This window comes from Spermophilus citellus, assembly GCF_964194105.1.
Source record: "Spermophilus citellus genome assembly, chromosome: 3".
In the NCBI taxonomy this organism is placed as follows: Eukaryota; Metazoa; Chordata; class Mammalia; order Rodentia; family Sciuridae; genus Spermophilus; species Spermophilus citellus.
Window position 1 is genome coordinate 49,436,861 of NC_138184.1, and position 19,990 is coordinate 49,456,850.

General features: G+C 46.7%; 1 protein-coding gene across 2 annotated transcripts in view; it reads right to left on the reverse strand.

Annotated features, from left to right (window-relative positions):
* Nucleotides 1-19,125, reverse strand: part of CACNA2D3 (calcium voltage-gated channel auxiliary subunit alpha2delta 3) — an 890,062-nt gene extending 870,937 nt beyond the window's left edge. For both annotated transcript variants that reach the window (XR_014021224.1, XM_081287674.1), the window contains exons 1-2: nucleotides 17,945-19,125; nucleotides 17,181-17,262 (exon numbers count right to left, since the gene is read on the reverse strand). Coding sequence is in view for 1 of the 2 variants with exons in the window: in XM_081287674.1 (XP_081143800.1) it covers nucleotides 17,181-17,262; nucleotides 17,945-18,066 (204 nt within the window). In the remaining variant the exon portion in view is untranslated. The remainder of the gene's footprint in view (nucleotides 1-17,180; nucleotides 17,263-17,944) is intronic.
* Nucleotides 19,126-19,990: the final 865 nt, after the last annotated feature.

The window sequence follows — 19,990 nt, forward strand, 5'->3', positions numbered from 1 at the left end:
GCTGGGCTGACTCCACTCACCTCTGAGGGACCAGGTCTTGGTATGCCCAGAAGGTCCAGGCATCATCATTCCTGGCCTCAGAAAGATGACTTCTGCTCAGAGAAGGATACGTGCAAATAATTGCCCAGCAGGTATAATAACAAATACCAGATGCAGTGGGTGGTCTGAGGAGGAGGCGGCAGCCAGTATAACACAGACTGGTAACTCTGATAAGGTGTGAAGCAAAATACCAGATGCGCTCAAGACCACTGCTCAGCCTGCTGTGCTCCCAACCATCCATCCTCCCTTTTTCCCTCTATCTCTCCCCCATCCTCCCTTGTCATTTCACTCCAGTACTACATCTAACTGGGCCTCCCACATTGCAGAGCTCAGTAGTGACGTTCCAAGTCAACGAAGGTACCTGCTGGAAATAGGAAGAGGCAAATGTTGAGAGTACTGATTGGCTCACGATGGGGTGACACCTGATATGTAGGACTATCACTAGCTCAGGAAAAGACCAAAATTCGAAACTTGGGCTTACAGTTACTATGAAATGGATAATGCTTTCCCACCATCATGAAGTCAAAAACATGTGAGTCAGGAACCTTCCACACAGACCTCACCATTCAGACAGCCCTAGGTTCAAGAATCAAAGATGCCGCCTATCGGCCACACAATCTTGGGTAAGTCTAGTCACCTCCCAGAACTTAAGTCTCCTCCTCTAGAAAACGTCGCTAGCTATCAGAGTACCTATCTCATGGGATTATAGGGAATGTGAAATGAAATTTATATGGAGAGCTTTGTGTTGTGCCTGGCTGAGAGTGTTAGCTGTCACCACCCATCATTATTATTAGAGAAAACACAGCTTTCGTCCCAAAGATCAATGCTGCATTTCCCAGAATAAAATTGAACTAGCCTATAATTTATCCTGGTAACATTTAAAGCACTGTTTTTTAACACATTTATTAAACTATGAAGTCAGTTTAATGGTCAGAGCCACCCTTCCAAAATGAGTACAACAGAATAAGTATTGAATAGAATAGTGTGGAATAAAGCAGAACAGAATCAAGTCGAACAGATTAAAATAGGATATAGCACAAAATACAAGATTGCACTGCAGAGGCCGTGATGTTTCAGAAAATACGCATTTTTTGAGGCTAAGTGTTATGAGTTGCAATGAAACATGTATCTTTTTCTTTTTTCTTTTTTTTTTTTTTACAAGGGATTGAACCCAGGGGTGCTTAACCACTGACCTTCTTCCCCAGCCCTTTTTATATTTTATTTAGAGACAAGGTCTTGCTGAGTGCTTAGGGCCTCCCACTCAGTTGCTGAGGCTGGCTTTGAATTCACAATTCTCCTGCCTCAGCCTCCTGAGCTGCTGGGATTACAGCCATGCACCACCACGCCCAGCGAAACATGTAGATCTTACTGTGGGCCACCGTCAAAAACATCTGAAAGGCACTGACTCAAAAAAAATGCAGTTTGGGCCCAACAGGACTGTAGGGGAGCAATTCATATACAAGGGTGATTAGGAAAAGCCTTTTATGGGAAGCAGATGGCACCTTTCACACTGATGTGCACCAAACAATTTTCTGTTAAAGGGCTGGAAACTGTAGGTCCCCATAATCAATTTGGTAAGAAGAAAAGCCATCAGTGATAGGTCAACAAATTTCCCTCTATCTCACAAATTGGAGAGTGGCTACTTCAACTGTGCTCGGTGATTTCTAAATAAACTGCTTCAACAATCAGACGTGCACCTGGGTACCTTTTGACTTAAAAGATGCAATGTCTGACTTGTTCCAAAGCTCTCGTTTCTACTACAAAGGAAAATTTCATTTGAGTTATCCACACTGAGGATGGCTGGATCCAGGACCAGCCTTGGCTTTGGCCTTGGTTCCAGGAACTGAGTAGCCACCACCACAGCCTCTGGCCCAGGGAAACAGACTACACACACACATTCTCACACACACTATACACACACATTCACACACAACACACACACACACACACACACACACACACACGTAAGCAAATCTCAGCGGGAAGATTTGCATAGGCCAAAAGAGAAAGGAGGAATAATGGAGTCCCTTAGGGGAACCCAGAAGTCTTCCCCTAGGTGAAATGTACTCAGTGCTCCTCAAAGCCTGGTCCATGGACCACTATATCAGAATCAGCTGAGATGTTTGTCAGCATGTGGAGTGCTCAGCCCTGCACCATGCTTACTGAGTCAGAATTTCTTGGGTAAGACCTTGAAATAATGCACTTTAATAAAAGATCCCCAAGTGATACTGCTGCATGCTAAACTCCGACATCCTGTAGAATCAGGCTCAGCAGTCAGACAAGGGCAGCAGGGTCAGCAGGGGGTGGGGATGGTATGGTCAAAGACACAGAGGCATGACGCATTTGGGGAATCTGAGCAGGGGGGAATCTGAGCAGGGCACTGTCACTAAAGCATTCAGGGTGAGGACTGAATGGTGGTCACAGCAGCAAAGGGACTCTGGCACCCAACACAGCTCTTCATGCCTCATTGAGTATTCAATGGATGTTTTCTGAAGCAGGAAGGAAAGAAGAAAACATTCCCAACATTTAGCCAAAAAAGCAAATGCATTCTCATGAGACTGTTAAGACAGTTACAGATTTTTATAAACCATGATATTCTACCCCAAAAGAAGTGCTGGATCATTTGAACTTCAGTTGTGGGAAATGAGAAGTTTGGAGGCCTCTGGTTACCAGATGGATTACCAGTATTGAATAAACATTTGACTCATTGTGCTAACTCCTAGCTGCTTCACTTATACAGATAGTGTTAACAAGGGGACTGCTCCCTGATGATCCATGGAGACCAAATATTTTGGCTGTTATGAGGTACCTTGGGAGAACATTCTCTCCAGGTGAAATTCAAATTTAAATGTGATTTAACTGAGGACAGGTTGTAATCGTTTCCTTTTGCAAAGTCAAATAAAGCAGAATTCCAGGCAAGGCCAGGCAGGGAGCTTCAGAAGGGTCCACAGAGCAGGGAGCATACAGGTCATTGGCTTGGGGCTCTCTTTGTCATCCAAGAAGCCCACTATGTGACATGGACCCCTTCCTTCCATCTGTGGTCTCACTGCTCTGACACTAGGCAAGTGCCCAGGGCTAGGAGTGTCAGGACCCAGCAGTCTGGGTCTGGACTATTCCTGATTTCCTGCAAGATCCAGGGCCTGTCACAAACCCTTGTACAATCATAGCTGTAGGGGCCAGTTCCCAAGTGGCCAGTTTCCCACTCCAAAGTCTTCTTATTCCCTTTTCAGTGAGTTGGTCAGGCTCAGGAGGAAGATGGAAGCTGAGCACCAGATTCTGGTCACCACAGGGCCACATGGGCACTCTGCTGTGCAGAAATCACAGTCACCAGAAAGAAATGTTGTGTCTGAGAGGAGATGGATGCAAAACTCCTCCAAAAGCCTCAAAACACAATAGTCGGTTGAGTCCCAATATCTGGGGGAAGTAGAGGCTGGAATGAAACATCTTTTGGCAAAATCGCCCCCCACTAAATCCATATAATTTAATTCCCACGTCCCAGCCAGCTGCTCACCCTCCATCTCAGAGGGTCTGCGCTTGGTGCCGGCTCTCAGAACGGCCCAGGCTAGGCTATGGTAGAATACAGACAATTGCACCTGCAGGAAGCAGATGCCAATAAAAATAGCCCAAACTTGCTTCAGGGCCTCTCATGAGACTCCTCCCTTGCTTGAAGAAACCAGAAACCGTCCACGAGTGGCGGGCACTGCCGTGAGGTCACCCCAGGAGCCTTCCACGCTAGTGGCAGGTATGCGCGGCAGGTATGCGCAGTAGCAGAGGAGATACAGCTCCGGACAGCCTGCAAAGCACAAACTCAGAAATCTAGTCCCAGCGATGTAAACAACAAAGGGAGAAAAGGAAGCCCCCCTCATTGAGAAAGCGAGATTCACGCTCAGTACACAGACCAGGCACACAACTCGAAGCTGGCAGGGCCTCGGAGAAGGCCAGGTGAAGTCTGCAACCCTGTGAAGGTGAAAGGGACAGAAATTAAAATTCACACTTCTCCCTAATGTCACTGGAAATGTGGCATTCGAGCGCTTTATGGAATTAGCTGCAGCAGCTTCCTGATTGCCTTTGCCGAGTCGCCTCCCCCAGGTTGATGGTGGCGGCTGCGGCGGCCCCATCAGTCTCGCTTGGTGCTCCTCGTGCACCCGCCTGGCACTGCGGTGCTCCCGCGGCAGCTGCTCGGCGTGGTACTGCAGAGGCTCTAGGACCCTTCAGCCTGACTGGATGCTGCTGAAGGAGACTCAGTGTGTTTGCAGGGTGCTGACCCAGATGGACAGGGATGCTCCCAGGGGCAAGGAGGGGGTCGCCAGGCTGGGAGAAGTGAGGACCCTCTGGCTCTGCTGTCTGGCAGTTCCTGCTGGCACTGACAGGGCTGTGGGTGAGGGACCTGCCTGCAGGGCTTCAGAGCTGGATTGCTGTAGCTGGAAGGCAATCCCCAGTTTTTGCGGCATCCATGACTGAAGCTGGGGATCGTAAAATCCCGACATGGGAGAATAAATGGAGAAAAGAATGGAAGGACTTCATTCTTCGCCTGGGCTCCATGGTGTTCTTATTTGCATCACCGGTTTGTGAGGACAAGGAAAAGGCTGGGCAGGCAATTCTTTTCTTTGTTTATCTGTACATTCATGCATGCCACAAGGAAACCCTGAAGCCCACCCCAGAGACAGCCGCTATGTGCCAAAGCGGGGTCCTCTCTCAGTCATAAACAGCAAGCCTGCCCTGGGTGAATTTAATGTCTAGCTTACCAACCTCCTACCTCCCCTTCCCCCCACTACCACCATGCAGGAGATAAGGGGTCCTCAGGATATCATACATCCCCAGACCTGCCAAGGGCATGGACGGAGCTGCCGGACTCATTCCATGCAAAATGAAACTGATCCTAGGGGTTAAAGGGCTGAAGCCTTCAAGCTAGCTGTCAATTGTACAGAAAAACAGAACTGGGGCTTCACTGAGAGGGGAAGAAAAAAAATAAGCACCAACAAACATCCAGGAAAGGGAGACAAAGAACAGGAACAAAACTAACAGAGGAGATAAAATTGGACACTTCCCCAGTGTCCAACTCTGGGCTAAGGCCATCATAAGCCTCAGTACCTCATCCTCCCATGACCTCATTTTACAGGTAAGGAACCTGAGACCTTGACATGCGGCTAAGTGTCAAGCTGGCTCTCAAAGCCAGACTTGTCTGGTTCCAGGGCCTCAGAGCCCAAGCTGACTCTCCATCCATTACCTTATACACAAAGAGAAACTTCACCAAATCCAATTAGATTCTCGGAAAGACTTCTCAGGAATCAGACCTAATGAGGGGAGAGCTGACCCTCAGAGGAAACCAAAAGTCAAGCAACATCATTTTATTATAATAAAAGGAAGAACTACAAAAAGCTAGAGGACTGACTTACTGGCCCTCCCCTCCTTCTAGCTCTTACCCCTTTTACATTCTGCATTATGCAAGCAAATGACAATGCACCCAAGCAAGGAGACAAATAATTCCATGGGGAAAAGACTAAGGGCAGGGAAGCAGTGTCCATTAAATGCCCCTATGAGTCAATAACATGCATGGACCAAATCAAGGTACAAGAGGCTGATCTTAGGCAATGCCCAAATGCCTCTCCTCTGACCCCATGCCACCCTAGGCCCCTGAGATGGTATTGATATGGCCCAGCCTCAAAAACTGTCTTTGTCACTAGAGCCTTGGGTAAAATTACATTCTCTGTCTTAGTTTCTGCATCTCTGAAATGGAGATGCTAACAGACCTTGGGGGTGGTTATGTTGAAATAAATAAGCACAAGACACAAAATAGAAATAAAGCACCTGCATCATCAGTATCCTTGCTTTCAAAGAAGACCTGAGAGGGCCCCACCATGGGCAGCTTTGTGAAGGTCTCCAAATGAGGCCTCCAATGGCCATATGTTAACTGCCCCTTCAAGCAGACAAACTGCTGTCTTTAGCTCCCAACACTTCCCAGTATGTGGAAGCAACTAGAAAAACACTCTGACAGCAGCCCATCTTTTCCAAACACTTTCCATAAGCTACTTATTGCTAAGTATCCTGTATGCATCTTCTCATTTGTGCCTTTCAATGTAGAAGTTAATGCCACTGTGTCCATTTGATAGATAAGAACACAGAGGTTCAGCCACTCATAAGCAGAAGCATCTAGATTCAGGAAGGTGATGCCACAAGGAAACCCTGAAGCCCAAGAGATGGCTGTGTGCCAAAGATGGGGTTAGACCCGACTGGCTAAGCTCAGATTCAGACTCTCAACTCTATACAGGTCTCTCTTCCCAAGACCAACCATCTCTCTTAAAAGTAGATTTTTAAAAGTCAGTCCTCTGATTTCTTTCAAAGTCTCTGTGTATTTCCTATCCATCTTAAGGCATTTGTTTCCAGCAAAAAAAAAAAAAAAAAAAAAAAAAAAAAAAGGAAAAATCTTGCTATTCGAGTAGAAAATCCAGCTATGTCTCAATAATTCTGAAATTCCTGTTCTGAGAAATGTGTATCATTGGTTCAAAAGATTAGTGAGCTATGACCCTCTCCTGAGAGGATTACGTCTTATTTTAGTATGACCAGGTGACTCCAGATATTCTGAAATACTTGAACTTGGGCACAGACCTTGGGATTTTTAAATTAGTTTCCAGTGTTTTTGAAGAAAGGAAAAAAGCACATGTTCATAAAACACACACACACACACACAAACACACAAAAGCCCTTTATTGGTAGCCTGTTAGAGATTTGCTTCAAGTGTGCCACTGGAGTCAGTGTACAAATTCTGAATCATGAAAGCAAATGACAATAGCATTCCAACAGAGGCCCAGGCCAAAGCCCAGAAGAAAGAATACTCAAACTTCAGTTTTACCATCCCAGAAGCCAAATGACTATCATTTATGTCCATGGGGCAAGCGTCTATGCCCATTGAGCTGTTTGTACATGATGTGATCGTGTTGTGCTAATAGACATTTCACTAATAATGGAAACCGGTAGGAGGTGGAGAGTAAAGCTGTATGTTATGACTTCAGGCTGAAAACTACATACATCCGATGGATTTACTGCCTCCCACATCTATTGTTCTTTTTACCATATTTTTCCACCTCTGCCTTAACAAAGTACCATGGAAAAAGCATTTCGGGTGGAAGAGGTACAAAGAGCCAAATGTCTGCCCCATATTTCTGATTTTCACCTTGCTTTACAAATTATTGTACAATGTTACAGCAAGAACAAACTTTAAACCCACGACTGCCCACCTTCACTGTGCAAGGAATGAGATTAGGAGGATTTGGGAAAGCAAGCAAAAAAAAATCAACTCCCCTCCCTGGGGACATAATACATACTTTTCTCTGTTACTGTGCCCTGCTCACATTAAATGTGCATGACATATGTTGCCTTCATTTTATGAATTCATCATGCAATCAAAGTGACAAAATTCCAGGAGTCTCTCTTGTTCTTCACTAACAATAAATCAGGATGATATCAGTGATAAAGTAACCAGAGAACTAAGGCTTTCCGTGTGCCATACACTGTTCTAAACAGCTATTATTTAATCCATCCCAAAGCCCCATGACACAGTGGTTTTATTATTTGTTTCACTTTAGGATGAGCAAATCAAGGCCCAGGGCAGTATTGTTAGTGATTCGCAGGACAGAATTCAACCCCACAGCAAGTGCTCTTTTGTAAAAATCTCCTTTTCTCCTGTGCATGGTTCTCTATAATAGAAATCTAGACCATTCTAAAACCGGATACTCTGTTCCCTCCTGGCAGCTGAGAGTTAGCAGTTGTCAGAAAAATGAAGAAGGGATGGCAGGGTCCGGTTTAAAGCAAGGGGGAGCATCTAGATTTGGGAACTCCACTTGCCAATTATTCCTTTCATTCCATTTGAAGGGACATTGAAGTCTCAGGAAAATAAGTCGCCAAGTATACCATGTACTTAGCAACCTGAGCAAACCGATGTACAACAGGTTCTACTTTTCAGGGAAAACATGAGGGAAAATGCTCTCTGGTTTTTGCAGAAGAGTTGAGTCTTCAAGTTACAGCTGAGATTGGCTGCTGGTCAGGAGCTCCACAAGGTTATTCTCTTCTCTGGCAGCTCCACTTTCCAAGCTGAGGACAGTGGTGGAGGCTACCTGACTCCCCCTTTTTCCCTATGAACTAGGGACCTAGCAGTCAGCCTTTTCATTCTCTATCAGAAATTACGCACATCCCATAGCAGGCACAAGCCCACAGTGGAAGTTGTACCCAACCTCATAAGGGCTCAGCCACCCACAAAGCTGGTCTTCGCTGCCAGAAGAGCACGTCTGGAGGTTCTTACCTAAGAGCAGAGCATCTGGGGGGAAAACAGCAAGGGTGCCCGCATCCCAAACCACCCAGCCCTTCCCATCTTTTGTGAGTCCTGAAAATGAATCCAGTCATGTGCCAGTGGGATGGGCCAAGCCAGCAGCACATACTGTAGAGAAAACTCAAAGGCTTGAGGGTTATAAAAAGAAAAATAATAATAATAGGTTTCAGTCCCAGCCCCACCATGGAGCAACCTGTCCCACCACCCTAAGACTTAAGACCCATCTGGGAGGCAGCTAACACAGGTCTTCTCCCAGGGAGGGAGCCAGATCAAATTCTGTACATCAGCTATTTCCATTCAAAGAATGCTCATTGGAAAAACTCAAAAACAAAGTCCAGCTCCAACCCACTCTCCTACCTGAGAAGGTTATGACCATGCAAACACTTGGTAGATTGTGGGAAGCCCCCAGGTAAGTCAATCTGACAATCTGTAGAAACAAATGGCTCTTGGGGCACTTTCCTGACTATTGGCCTAAGTGGAATCACCAAAGCTTGGGCAGATTTACTTTCATTACTGAAACTTTACTAATGTCCAGTGCTAATTACAATAGCATTACGTACAAGCAATTTTTAAAAGCTATACAGCCACTATAGCAAAAACCCACTCCCATGATTTCAAAGTGTTGCTTTGTTTATACATTGAGGGGTGGCCAGTTTCACTCACTCCATCTCTTTCAGGAGATCAGCACAGGGCTGCAGACACTCAAGGCCAAAACACAACAACAGAGCTGCCAAGAAAGCTCTAGAGAGGAGGGCAGAACCAGTGGGAAGAGCCAAGGAACACAGGATGCCCTTCGGTGCCTCCTGTGGGTGGTGACAGATGGCCGTCCCCACATATGGCTTCACCTCCCTGCCCCTTGAACTGAGGAAAGATGGCCATGCCTTAAACTCCTGATGGTCTCCAGCATCACTCCCCATAAAGTTCCTGGGGAACTTGAGTTCTCCAAAGCCTTACAGAACCCGTTCTCACAGGAGAAAATGCCTGGCATGCTGGCCACGAGGACACTTGGATTAAGGAATGTCTGCAGTGGCTTCTGCAAAAATCTGTGCGCCAGAGTCTATGGCCAGAAGTGCTGGGCTCTCCTGTGGCTTATGGGCCTCTCTCTGGGCTGTGGAGCAGACAATGGACACTTCCTCAGCCTGACCCACTGCCCATGTGGCAGGAGGAGCAACACAGGAGGGTAAGTAATCCAATTCCTGGTGGCAAGGGACAGTTTTCTCTGGGTATCTCCCCCTTCCCTCAGGTAGGAGAGTGCTGACCTCACAGCGCAGAGAACACACCCTGACAGAGGCTGTGACTGCTGCAGCCCTTCCAATCTAAGGTCCTTGGTTCTCTTCCAGGCACCAGGTAGGGATCACCTTGCTACAACGCCAACCCCTAGCCCTCACTCACTCATCCACCCACTTGTTCACTCACTGAGCCAACAGATATGCAGGCCCCACAACTGCTCAGCAAAGATGACCTGAAGACCTTGTATTTATGCTGAAGCTAATAATGACCATGACTCACTGACCGCGGAGCCTTTGATGTGCCAGGTACTGTGCTAAGGGCTTTGCATATTTTATTTCATTCAATCTTCACCACAGCCTGAAAGACAGACAATTTTGGCCTCCTTTCCCATTTCAATGTGCAAGTTCAGAAGTGTCCCTTTTAGAAGTGACCCAACTAGGAAATGGTAAATCAGAGTCTCAAATCCACGTCAATCTAACTTCAAGACTGTCTTCTCAGCTGTTAACCCAGGCTTTAATTGTTTCTGATGTAATTTCCCAGATGTTATCTCCCTTAATCCTTCCAAACACTCCTGAGAAAGAGAAACTCGAGTATTATTCTTTTTTTTTTTTTTCAAACAGGAACTGAGGTGGGAAAAGATAACACAAAAAATGAGAGAGTGCAGCTCCATGGCCAGGTATGCAGATTCCAGATGAATCTCAGTCACCTTAGGGAGGCTGCTTCACTTCTGCAAGCCTCAGCTTCTAAATCTGTAAAGTGGGATGAATGACACTCTCAGCCTCATTAGGTTGTTGAGAGAATTTAGTGAGATAACAGGGCTTATCACAGGACCTGGAATAGAGAGACTGCACAGTGAATACTATCTGCTTTTACTATTAGATGCAACCATTTACCCAAGGCTACTTAGGAAATGCAGATGGAAAAGATAAGCAGACAGAGCTGCTAAGCCAGTGGCCTTTCCTTCACCGACAACATTGAATCTCCAAGGACGGGCATCTCTGGAAATACCCCAAGCTCTCCACCTATACCACATAGAATTCCACAGACTGAACGGGGCTGAATGGATGAGCTACAAAGAAGGAAAAAACAGAGCACCAAACTGAAGGCAGCCTAACCCACAGGGAGCTTAGCCACACTTGGTTTAATGCTCTATTGTCATCATCTTGAGATGCTAAATAATTTTTTAACATGTAATTCTGCACTTTGCAATGGGCCGTGCGAATTATACAGCTGGTCCTGATCTCAGCAGGTTCTCACATTCCAGCTGCATATGAAATCCCGCACACTGGACAAATCTAAGCCTGGGGGACTGGGTCACTGGGTTCTGTCCCAGCAGGGTGGCTCACTCTCTCAGAACAACCAAGAGGACAAGAACAGGCTTCTCCAACAACAGGCAGCATCTGGCACATTCTGTTATGAGCAGCCTCCACTTTTATTGGCACAGGCGCACGCACTCGCAAAAAAACTTAATAAGGGTAATGGTAATGGCGTGTTCAACCCCCAGAATCGATGGGGAGTTGTTTGCCCTAAAATGGATAACCAGAGGTCCTTTGGGTGAACCCACAGCATTACAGCCCTGCCCAACTTGCCTGTTCAGATTGCTTACATGGATAACAGCTCTTTTAACCTTGAGAGGGTACTGTTTTCCAATAACGGGTGCCAAGATAAATACTCTGAAGTGCACAGAGTGAAGCAACCACCATCTATTCCTTGTCAAGAGATAATGCTCTCTTTCCCAATACAGCCTTCGAATGCACACTAACCGTTTGGCTTGTGGGTTGTTTATTTTCATGATCTTGATTTGGGGTAACTGAGGAGCGATGAAACACATACATTTCATACTCCTTATAAATGTAGCACCTTATTTGAACTTGTTCAAAGCAGATGAAAATTGAAATGCTTACCACTTGGTAGAAATATATCAGACCCATTACAGAGTTTTGTTGTAAAAAATAAATAAATAACTTGACTCTAGAAAGCAGCTGGGCTGGCTAGGTACACAGACACCCCCTACATGTTAGCCTCACAGATGCCCAACATACCCAGGGTGGTGACAAGGTTGGACTCCTCTGGAGAGGGTCCTGGCAGTGCTTCATATTCAGGAGCAACTGCCTTAAGGGAATCTGCCCATCACTAAGTATTCAGGGAAATCCCACCCTCCTCTTCCTCACCATTTTATCTTCCTGTCTTGAAGGACAGGCTAAGTCCTGTTTAATGGACTGAGAAGGACAGCCGAAGATCACCAAAGCCTGACATTAGGAACTCTTCCTCTCATTGAATGATACTCAAAAGCTTCCCTTCAGCCACTCCAGGTGAAACACAGGCCATTATGTCTCTTTGTGTAAAAATGACATTAAAATGGGGGGTCTCATCTGCTAATTTATAGACTGGTATTTTATAACATCTATTTAGTTTCTTTCTCAGTCTCGGCCACTGCAAAACCTCTAAGTCAAACCACCATGGCTTGGGGAACTCACGACCTGCTAAAATTTTCCATCCAGAAGACACTGGAGGGCTCAACTCCGAAGCTCTTTCAACCAGCACTGTGATTATGAAAGGTGAAGGGGGGGGGAGGGTGTCCAGATCTAAATGCTGCTCACTGCTTGACAGACAATTGATAGACAATGTGTTTTTGGATAAAGTAAAAGTCTATTTGTTGGCTTCTATGATAGCAAATCTGGATTAATGACAACCCTGAAACAAAGGATCCTGCTCATGTGAGAAGGTGCACTTCTCTAAGGTAAGCCCAGCACACCAAGTCATTCATTGATCATCCTAAATGGGAACACTAAACACAGACTGAGGATCAATCAAAACCTGAAAAAGGCTTAAAATCCCAACCTAGCCCTCCTGTGAGTATGTATTTCAAATTGCAAGGAAACGAAACACCTGAAAGAGCTGCAGGTATTGGGGGTAATCACTTCACAGTTATTTCACTTCTGTTCATTCTAATACATAGCTATGTCTTCATCAAAAACTGGAAGTTTTAATTGTGCTTGCCCATGCCTGACAGCTCTCATAATTGTTAGGTGGTTTGGTATACACATGTTTGCCTAAAATCAAACTGGTATTAGAATAAACTAATTAATTAATTAATTAAAACAGCATTAAAACACCATATAAAAACATCAAATCTAAATAACCACATTGGAATAAATATCTGAAGTCTGACTCCACAAGAAAACCATGCCTTTATTTTCATTTCCCTTTATTGTGACTAGCATCTGTAAAATCACCTGAGCAAAATTAAGTAGAATGTATCTGATGGGAAAGGAATTTTAAGAAATATTTTTAAAAAAAGAAAGAAAGAAAGAAAGAAAGAAAGAAAGAAAAAGAATGAATGAAAGAGGTTCATGAAAAAACTTACCAAGTGACCAACCATGTGTGAGTTTGCAAGTGTAATTGGATATTTGCCTAAAATGCACATCCTAGTGATTGGGCTACTAAAACCAATCAACTGTCCAGAAAGATTGAAAACTGTCATTTCATAAATTTCAAGGCTTTAAAAAATAATCTGCAGGGGAAAAGTCGAGTCACTTGAAGTGGTGCTGTGAATTAAGCCACCGGCAGCATAGGCCAAATGCATTTCTCTTTTGGGATGGGAGGTAACTGTGTTTATTCAACAACACAAATGTTCCACAAAATAGAGCCTCCTTCATAATCTGTAATGTCAGGCTTCCTACAGGCAGCTACAGCACCGCTACTCAGGTCCTAGTGCGTGAATTATTCCTTTTTAATTATTTAAAAGTCCATCGATTTCCACATTGATGAAAAGTCATAATTATAAAAATGGCTTAAGGAATCAACCTTTTACTTTGCTGACTCTGTCCTGTAGAAAGAGACATCAAGTTTATGTATTAAAGCCAATCTCTCAATAAATAGTTGATAACACAAAATCCTGGTTGTGCATTCCAAGAAGAGCGTGCCTGGTAAGTGCCACAGGAGGCATACAAGGCAAATGTCAATTCTGCTCTGACTTTAATGGCAGAGACGCATATTACCTATATTTCTGTCATGTATTTATCATCACGATTCTGGAAAATGTAATGGGAACTCTTGGTCCCCATGAACTTTCACTCCTGCAAATGTAAGCCTCAACAGAATGAAAAACTCAGTTCCTACCAAAATCCCCCTAAGGAGGATGAAATGAGAATCATGCAGGCTAGATGTCTTTTAGTATGAATGCTAAAGGTGCAGAGCCTATGAGTTTAACAACCCAGGTTCACAGACTTACTGGAATGTTTCTCACTGAATCCCAAAATAGTGAGGTGATGAAACCAGGCCTCCCCAAAAGAACCCAACAAACAGCATTCTTTGGGGAAAATGGGGAGAGAAGGGATGGGGTTGCCTAATGCTGGAGTGAATGTGTGAAAAAAGAAAGTTAATTACAAGTTGAAGTGAATGGAAACCCCTGCAGGATCTGCCAGCCAGGCACAGAGCAGCACACCAGTACTTTTTACCCTTCCTGGGGCTTACTATGCTCTAACAATCTCGAAACCTCTTGAGATTCACACCAACATTCGAGTCCCACTATCTTCTACTGTGTTCAGAAAATATACAACTTTGCACAAATATGCCTTGCTGCATTTTATAAAACCAAAAATACTCCCTTCATATAGTATTAATTGGTTGCTATTTCTGTGCTCAACTAAGACAAAAAAAAATATATGAGAAAGTCTGGCATTGAAAACCTAATATATTGTTGTAATATAAAGTAAAAAAAAAAAAAAACCCCACAGTATCAAACAGAAACAAAGGAGAAAATAATTCTCCTTTCTAATGTGATATGAAGTATATTGATAAATGTTTGTGTTTACTCTGATGAAATTAGCAATAATGCTACCATCTTAAATTATAGTACCTGATGAAAACATGTTACCCAAATGGCAGTTTCCCAAGTCTTCAAACACCTTAAAATAGACGGCAAATTCTTATTTAACGTCTATTTACAATAGTTACTTTGTAAAGTTTAGGCCTTACTGCAAAAATTACTAAATTCCCATTTTAAAATTGAATATACTCCCCTGAGTCACAACATGAAGTGTCGATTAAAGAAATTACATAAAATACGTAAAATTACAATACATAAAATTACATAGCGGGTGTACATTACAACTTTCTTAACTGAAAATCAAGTTTAAATGTCCATTCCTTAAAAGTGCAATTACAGTCTATTATAGAACATGTTATTGGCACCTTTGAGTTCCCTTAATACAATGTTGCATTTTCTAATCCAGTTTGCTAACTTATTTTGAAAGCCTCTTAATTGGTAAGGATTCAGTGAAGTGATGGATAGATGCATAGAGCTTTGGTTTAGAGGAGTAATTCCTTGCATGAGTGGCCAAAAACCTTGGAAAAAAAAAAGCAAGAGAGGCAACTATTTTCTTGCTTTTTCAAATGATGTTAGACCTCCCACACTCCAAGCATCTCAGATCGTTTCCCTTTCATACCCTGAACTCTCTATACCAACGTTCTTTGCTAATTTTAAGAACACAATCATATTTGGGAAGTGATAAGACTGAGATGGCCAAAAGATACCTGCAAAAATGTTTCCCAACTTGTCTAACATATCTTTCCTAACACTCATGAAAGTCCTTGCAAAGCAATCTGAAGCCATGGGCATTTCAGGACCCCCCAGAGCAGATGATTGCCAATCAAGTACTAAAGCAGATACCCATTCTGGAACCTCATGCTGAACAACACCTCACCTGCCCCTCGAATCAGATCACAAAATATCAAGCAGCAGCAAGAAATGACAACAAAGCCATAAACAGCTGGAAATAATTTCACAATTGTCAAGCTGCAAACATGACAAAAGCAAAGCAAGGCTAGTGAATTCAATATCAGAAAGGATGCTGATGAGAAGGTAAGAGAAGCATTTTAGCTGTTTCCAATCTGCTATGATAGAATAACCAATAATAGGGTTGATGGGGTTTTGTGCAATCTGTGTGTGCGTGTGTGTGTTTTAACTTCAGAAAGGAAAAAAAAATCATATTTCATAGGCTACCACCAAATGTGAGATAGAAAATATGTGAGGGGGGGAGGGGGAAGGAGGCTCTGAAGGGATTCTTTCAGAGTTGCTACAACTAAAACATGCAGGTGAAAAAATATTTCTTTAAAGTTATACAAAATGTTCTGTTCTTTAAAAGCATAAGGAAAACACACAGGCAATGTCACAGTTCAGAGCTCTTCACATACAACATCTGACAAGTGGATAAAAAGCCAAAGCAGAGTACAGACTGGGTCTGGTCCAAAGGACAATAATATAAGGGGAAAAGCAATTCCTGTAAGGAAGACCACACGTATATAAAATATCACCTTCTGTAAAGGCATATCATAGAATCAAGTTTATATCAGCTGACTATTGAACTTCCCAAATTACAGAGGTGAGCAAACAATTTTTCCAATGGTTTCAAGGAATATGGGCTACTGGAAATGTTTAAGTCCACATACCTTGTCATCTCACTGTGGGGTGATGCTTTATTATGATATTTGGATTTCATGTGAGAAACTGTTTCATATAATGTCCCCAAAAATGCTACTCTCTGAAATGGAATGCCATAAATAAAATACGTACTTGGTTACCAGGCAGCATGCACAACACATATGGTACGTTGGCCCAAAAAACACATTTAAAATGCTTAAAAGTTAACTTAACAATTTAAGCTGTTTGTACCCATTTTCAGAGAACTATCCCCTCAAGGCCAATTTTATTTTCTATTTGCCAGGAGAATATGTGGATTGATCCTTGTTGATTTGCTAACTTGAAATTCTTTTAAAGCTCTCTATTCTGTCTTCCCTGGCCCATTCTTTTTCTGTATTTCTTGGAGGGGGAGAACGAAGGACCATGTATCTCACAATGTAATTTTAAGCATAATGCTGCCTGCTTGAATTAAAATTGATGCAGCTTCTGATAAAAGCCTAATAATCAATTCTCCGTTCTCATTACTTTCCAGAATTATATGGACACAGACCAATTTCTTAAGTTTGTGGACTACTCTCATAGGTTATTACTCGGCAGTGCAGCTGAGTGGAAAGATAACCACATTCATTCTCCTTATCTGTAATGATGTAATGCATCCCAGCCCTGGGTCTAGATGATTGGGGAATAATGGGATTGTACAACTGCAGGGATGACAAACAATAGTGCAGCGTCTTTCTCTGATACACTGAACCCCACTGAGCCTCCAATGCAAGGTGAAAGACATCATAAAACACGCACTGGTTCTGCCTCTTGGATGAAGTTAGCATTTTTTTGGCCCGAGGAGCATCTGCTCTCACACTGAAACAGCAATACCGACACTGAGAGGAAAGCCATGCAAAAACACTCAATTTCCAAGCCCCAGCCAGGACAGTACAAGTGAGTATCCTGCTTTTCTTTGTGTTTAGAATCAAGTGTCATCTAAAAATAACCGGTTGGTAGGGAGAAGTCACTGCACAGTACAATGCCAAGAAACCGGGATCAGAGACTCCTCTGATAACTGATGCAGCTCGGGGCTCACGTTTGTTTGGAAAACTAAATCTGCCTCCATTTTCTGTGCTGGAAAAAAAAAAAAATCATCGCTTCCTGCCACCACGGAAACCTTACCTTTTGCAGAAGCTGGGAACCGGAGTACTTAGCAGCGATGGATTTTATCTCTCCACCAAAAGCGGAGGCCCACAGCTTCACCCTACAGGGAGAAAGGGCACAAGATGAAATGTAACACTCGTGCCACAGTCTACACGCACGCACACACGGGGCTATGGCTGAAAGAACCCGAGCAATGTAACATTAAAGAAAAGGGGAGAAAAGCTAGAAAAAAGCGCCCTGGCAGAAACTACCGGTGCCAAACTGCAGAGCACAGCGCGGGAGGGGATACGAGGGGGGTCTCATAGTTCAGAATGCGCAAAGTCTCCCGGGCTATCCAAAAAGCCCAATGGGTTTTATTTGAACAATTACCTGAAGACTTGATCACACAAAATGGGCATCGCTGGACATACGTACTAGTCCGAAAAAATCCATCACCCATCCCCCTTCCCACAAAATAAGTGAGATGAAAAGGTAGCAAAGAAGGAGGTAATTAAACGGCCCATGGAAGTTGGAGTCGGTAAACAGGCTCCAAACTTGGTGCTGTCACTTGAGGTGAGCCTCTCCAGGTCTCACTCGCCAACCCGAAGGAAGGGCTGAGAGGATCCCACCCCAGCTTCGCCGCCTCACGCTGATCCCGAAAGGCAGGTGCGAGAGGCGAGGCCGGCGAGGCCGGCGCCCCCGGCAGGTCCTGTCCAGCCGCACCTGCAGGCGCCCAAACTTGGGCACAGTGGGTTGCGGGCGGCGGGGTCCCCTCCCCGGGCGGCGCAGCACCCGGCACTTACACGGAGAGCGGGATCTGCTGCTCCGAGCGCACCACATCCCCCAGCGCGGCGTAGAGAAGCGCGGTGGCCAGGAGCGCCGAGGCCCCCCGGGACGCGCGGCGCTGCGAGCCCGGCCCGGCCATGCTGGGCTCTCTCCGACGCGCCGGCGGCGGCGACTAGAGTGGCCGCGGGGAGCTGCGCCGGGCGGGCGGTGGGCGAGCGCGCTGGGCTGCCTGCTCTGCTCTGCGCCGCCCCGCCTGCCTCTCGCGCGCCAGGCTCACTTGGGGAGCAGAAAAAGGAGCGGGGTGGGGGGGAGGGCGGAGAGGAGGAGGGAGGGAGAGAAGTGGGAGGGAGGCGGGCGCGGGAGGAGGCAGGGAGACGCGCCTCTCGCAGCGGCTGCCGCCCGGCCCCGCCTCAGCGGCCCCGGGGAGTCCGGCGGGCAGCGGCGGGAGGGCGCGAGGCGCCTCGCGGGCGGGGACTCGCAAACTCCAGTGTCCTTGGCGGCGGCCGATCGCGCCCTGCCCCGCCCGGCCCACTGCGGCCGCGAGTTCTTTAGAACTCTGCAGTCCGCCGCCGCGGGCGCGACTCTCGGACTGCCCCGGGGCTGGACTCAGGCCCTGGCGACCCGAGCCGGGGTGGGGGTGGGGGCGCAGAAGGGAGGCCCAGGGCCCGGCGCCCCACACTTTGCCAGTGACTGCTCGGACTGTGCGCCGCGTGCTCCGACCGCCTCCGGGCCGGGCCAGGTTAGGGCCGGCGGGGTCGAAGTACGAGGAGCCTAGAGGTGACGCGACCCCCACCCACGTCGCTCAATTTTCCGGGTAAAGAAGCAGAAGTGTGAGAAAGGGGCCGGCTCGAGGCGGCGGAGGGGGTCGCACGCGGGGCGGAGCAGGGTGGGAATGGGACTTGGGGCTCTGTCTAGGGCACCGCTGCGTGGCCGCCCACAGCTGCTCCTGGGCCGCGGCGCCCGACTGGAGAAGGAGCGGAGGGAGGCGCTGCGGCCGTGGCGCGGGCGCCCGAGCGCAGGGCTCTGGCGTTGGCCCGCAGCGCAGCCGCCCCTGGCGCTCCCTACCGTGGGCCCGGGGCTTTCGGAGCTGCCCTCGCACCAGCCGGCTGTGGCCGGGGGTCAGCGCCGTTGTGGCAAGTGCCAGCAGCCGGGATGTCAGGGCTGAGAGGAAGCAAATGCGGCGCCGAGTCCATCCTGACCCGCGGACACCCTTGATTCCGGGGGAAAAAGATTCCCCACCGGCTTTTCACGCCAGCCCCAGCCCTCTGGACCGGAGCCGCGGAGAGCCGGCTGAGGTGCAGAGGAGGGGGCGAGGCAAAAGGAAGTCGGGGAAACCCCTGGGCGCCCCGAACCAGGTTTCCCCGCGGCTCTTCCCATCACCTCCCCCACCCCGGGACCCATCTCTCGGAGCCCCTTGTCCCCATACGAGGTCTGGGATGTGACTAGGAACTTTGTGGAGCCCTCGCGCGGGCTGGCGGTAAAGACCGACCCGATTGAGGCTGAGTCATCCTCTCCCGACCGAGCGCAACTCGGGTGACCCTGGCAAGCCGCGCGCTCCTGACGTTGCCGAGTCTTCCAGCGCTCCCGCAGCCTAGGTTCTCCTTATTTGCATGCTTTTCTGCAACAGGGCCCTTTCGTTCCACCCTGTCACCTGCCCTTGGCCTCTGCACCCTCAGGTTGCAGGGAATTAAGGGTGGGCTCCAGTCTTCTCCGAGTGTATTGGGCTAGGATCCAGGCCGGCTTGCCTGCCCAGCAATCCCTGAAAAAAAAGTTAACCCAGCGGATATTGGGATTGATATCAGAGTTGGCTGCAAGGGGCAAAGGACCACCGATGGGCCATAGGAGCTTTTTCCAAGTGTCAGCAGACCCTGGGCTCTGGTGGGCTTTGGCAAGTCGCGCTCGCACCTAGGGGAGCAGCGCAGGGAATAGGCTCCATGGGGGGAAACCACCAGGTGCTCTCCGCCCACGGCAATGTCTACAATCTCTTCGGATGACTAACCGGTTATAATGAATTCTCCGCTTCTGTGCACACCTCCCGCTTCTGAAAACGTGCCAGTCCTTCC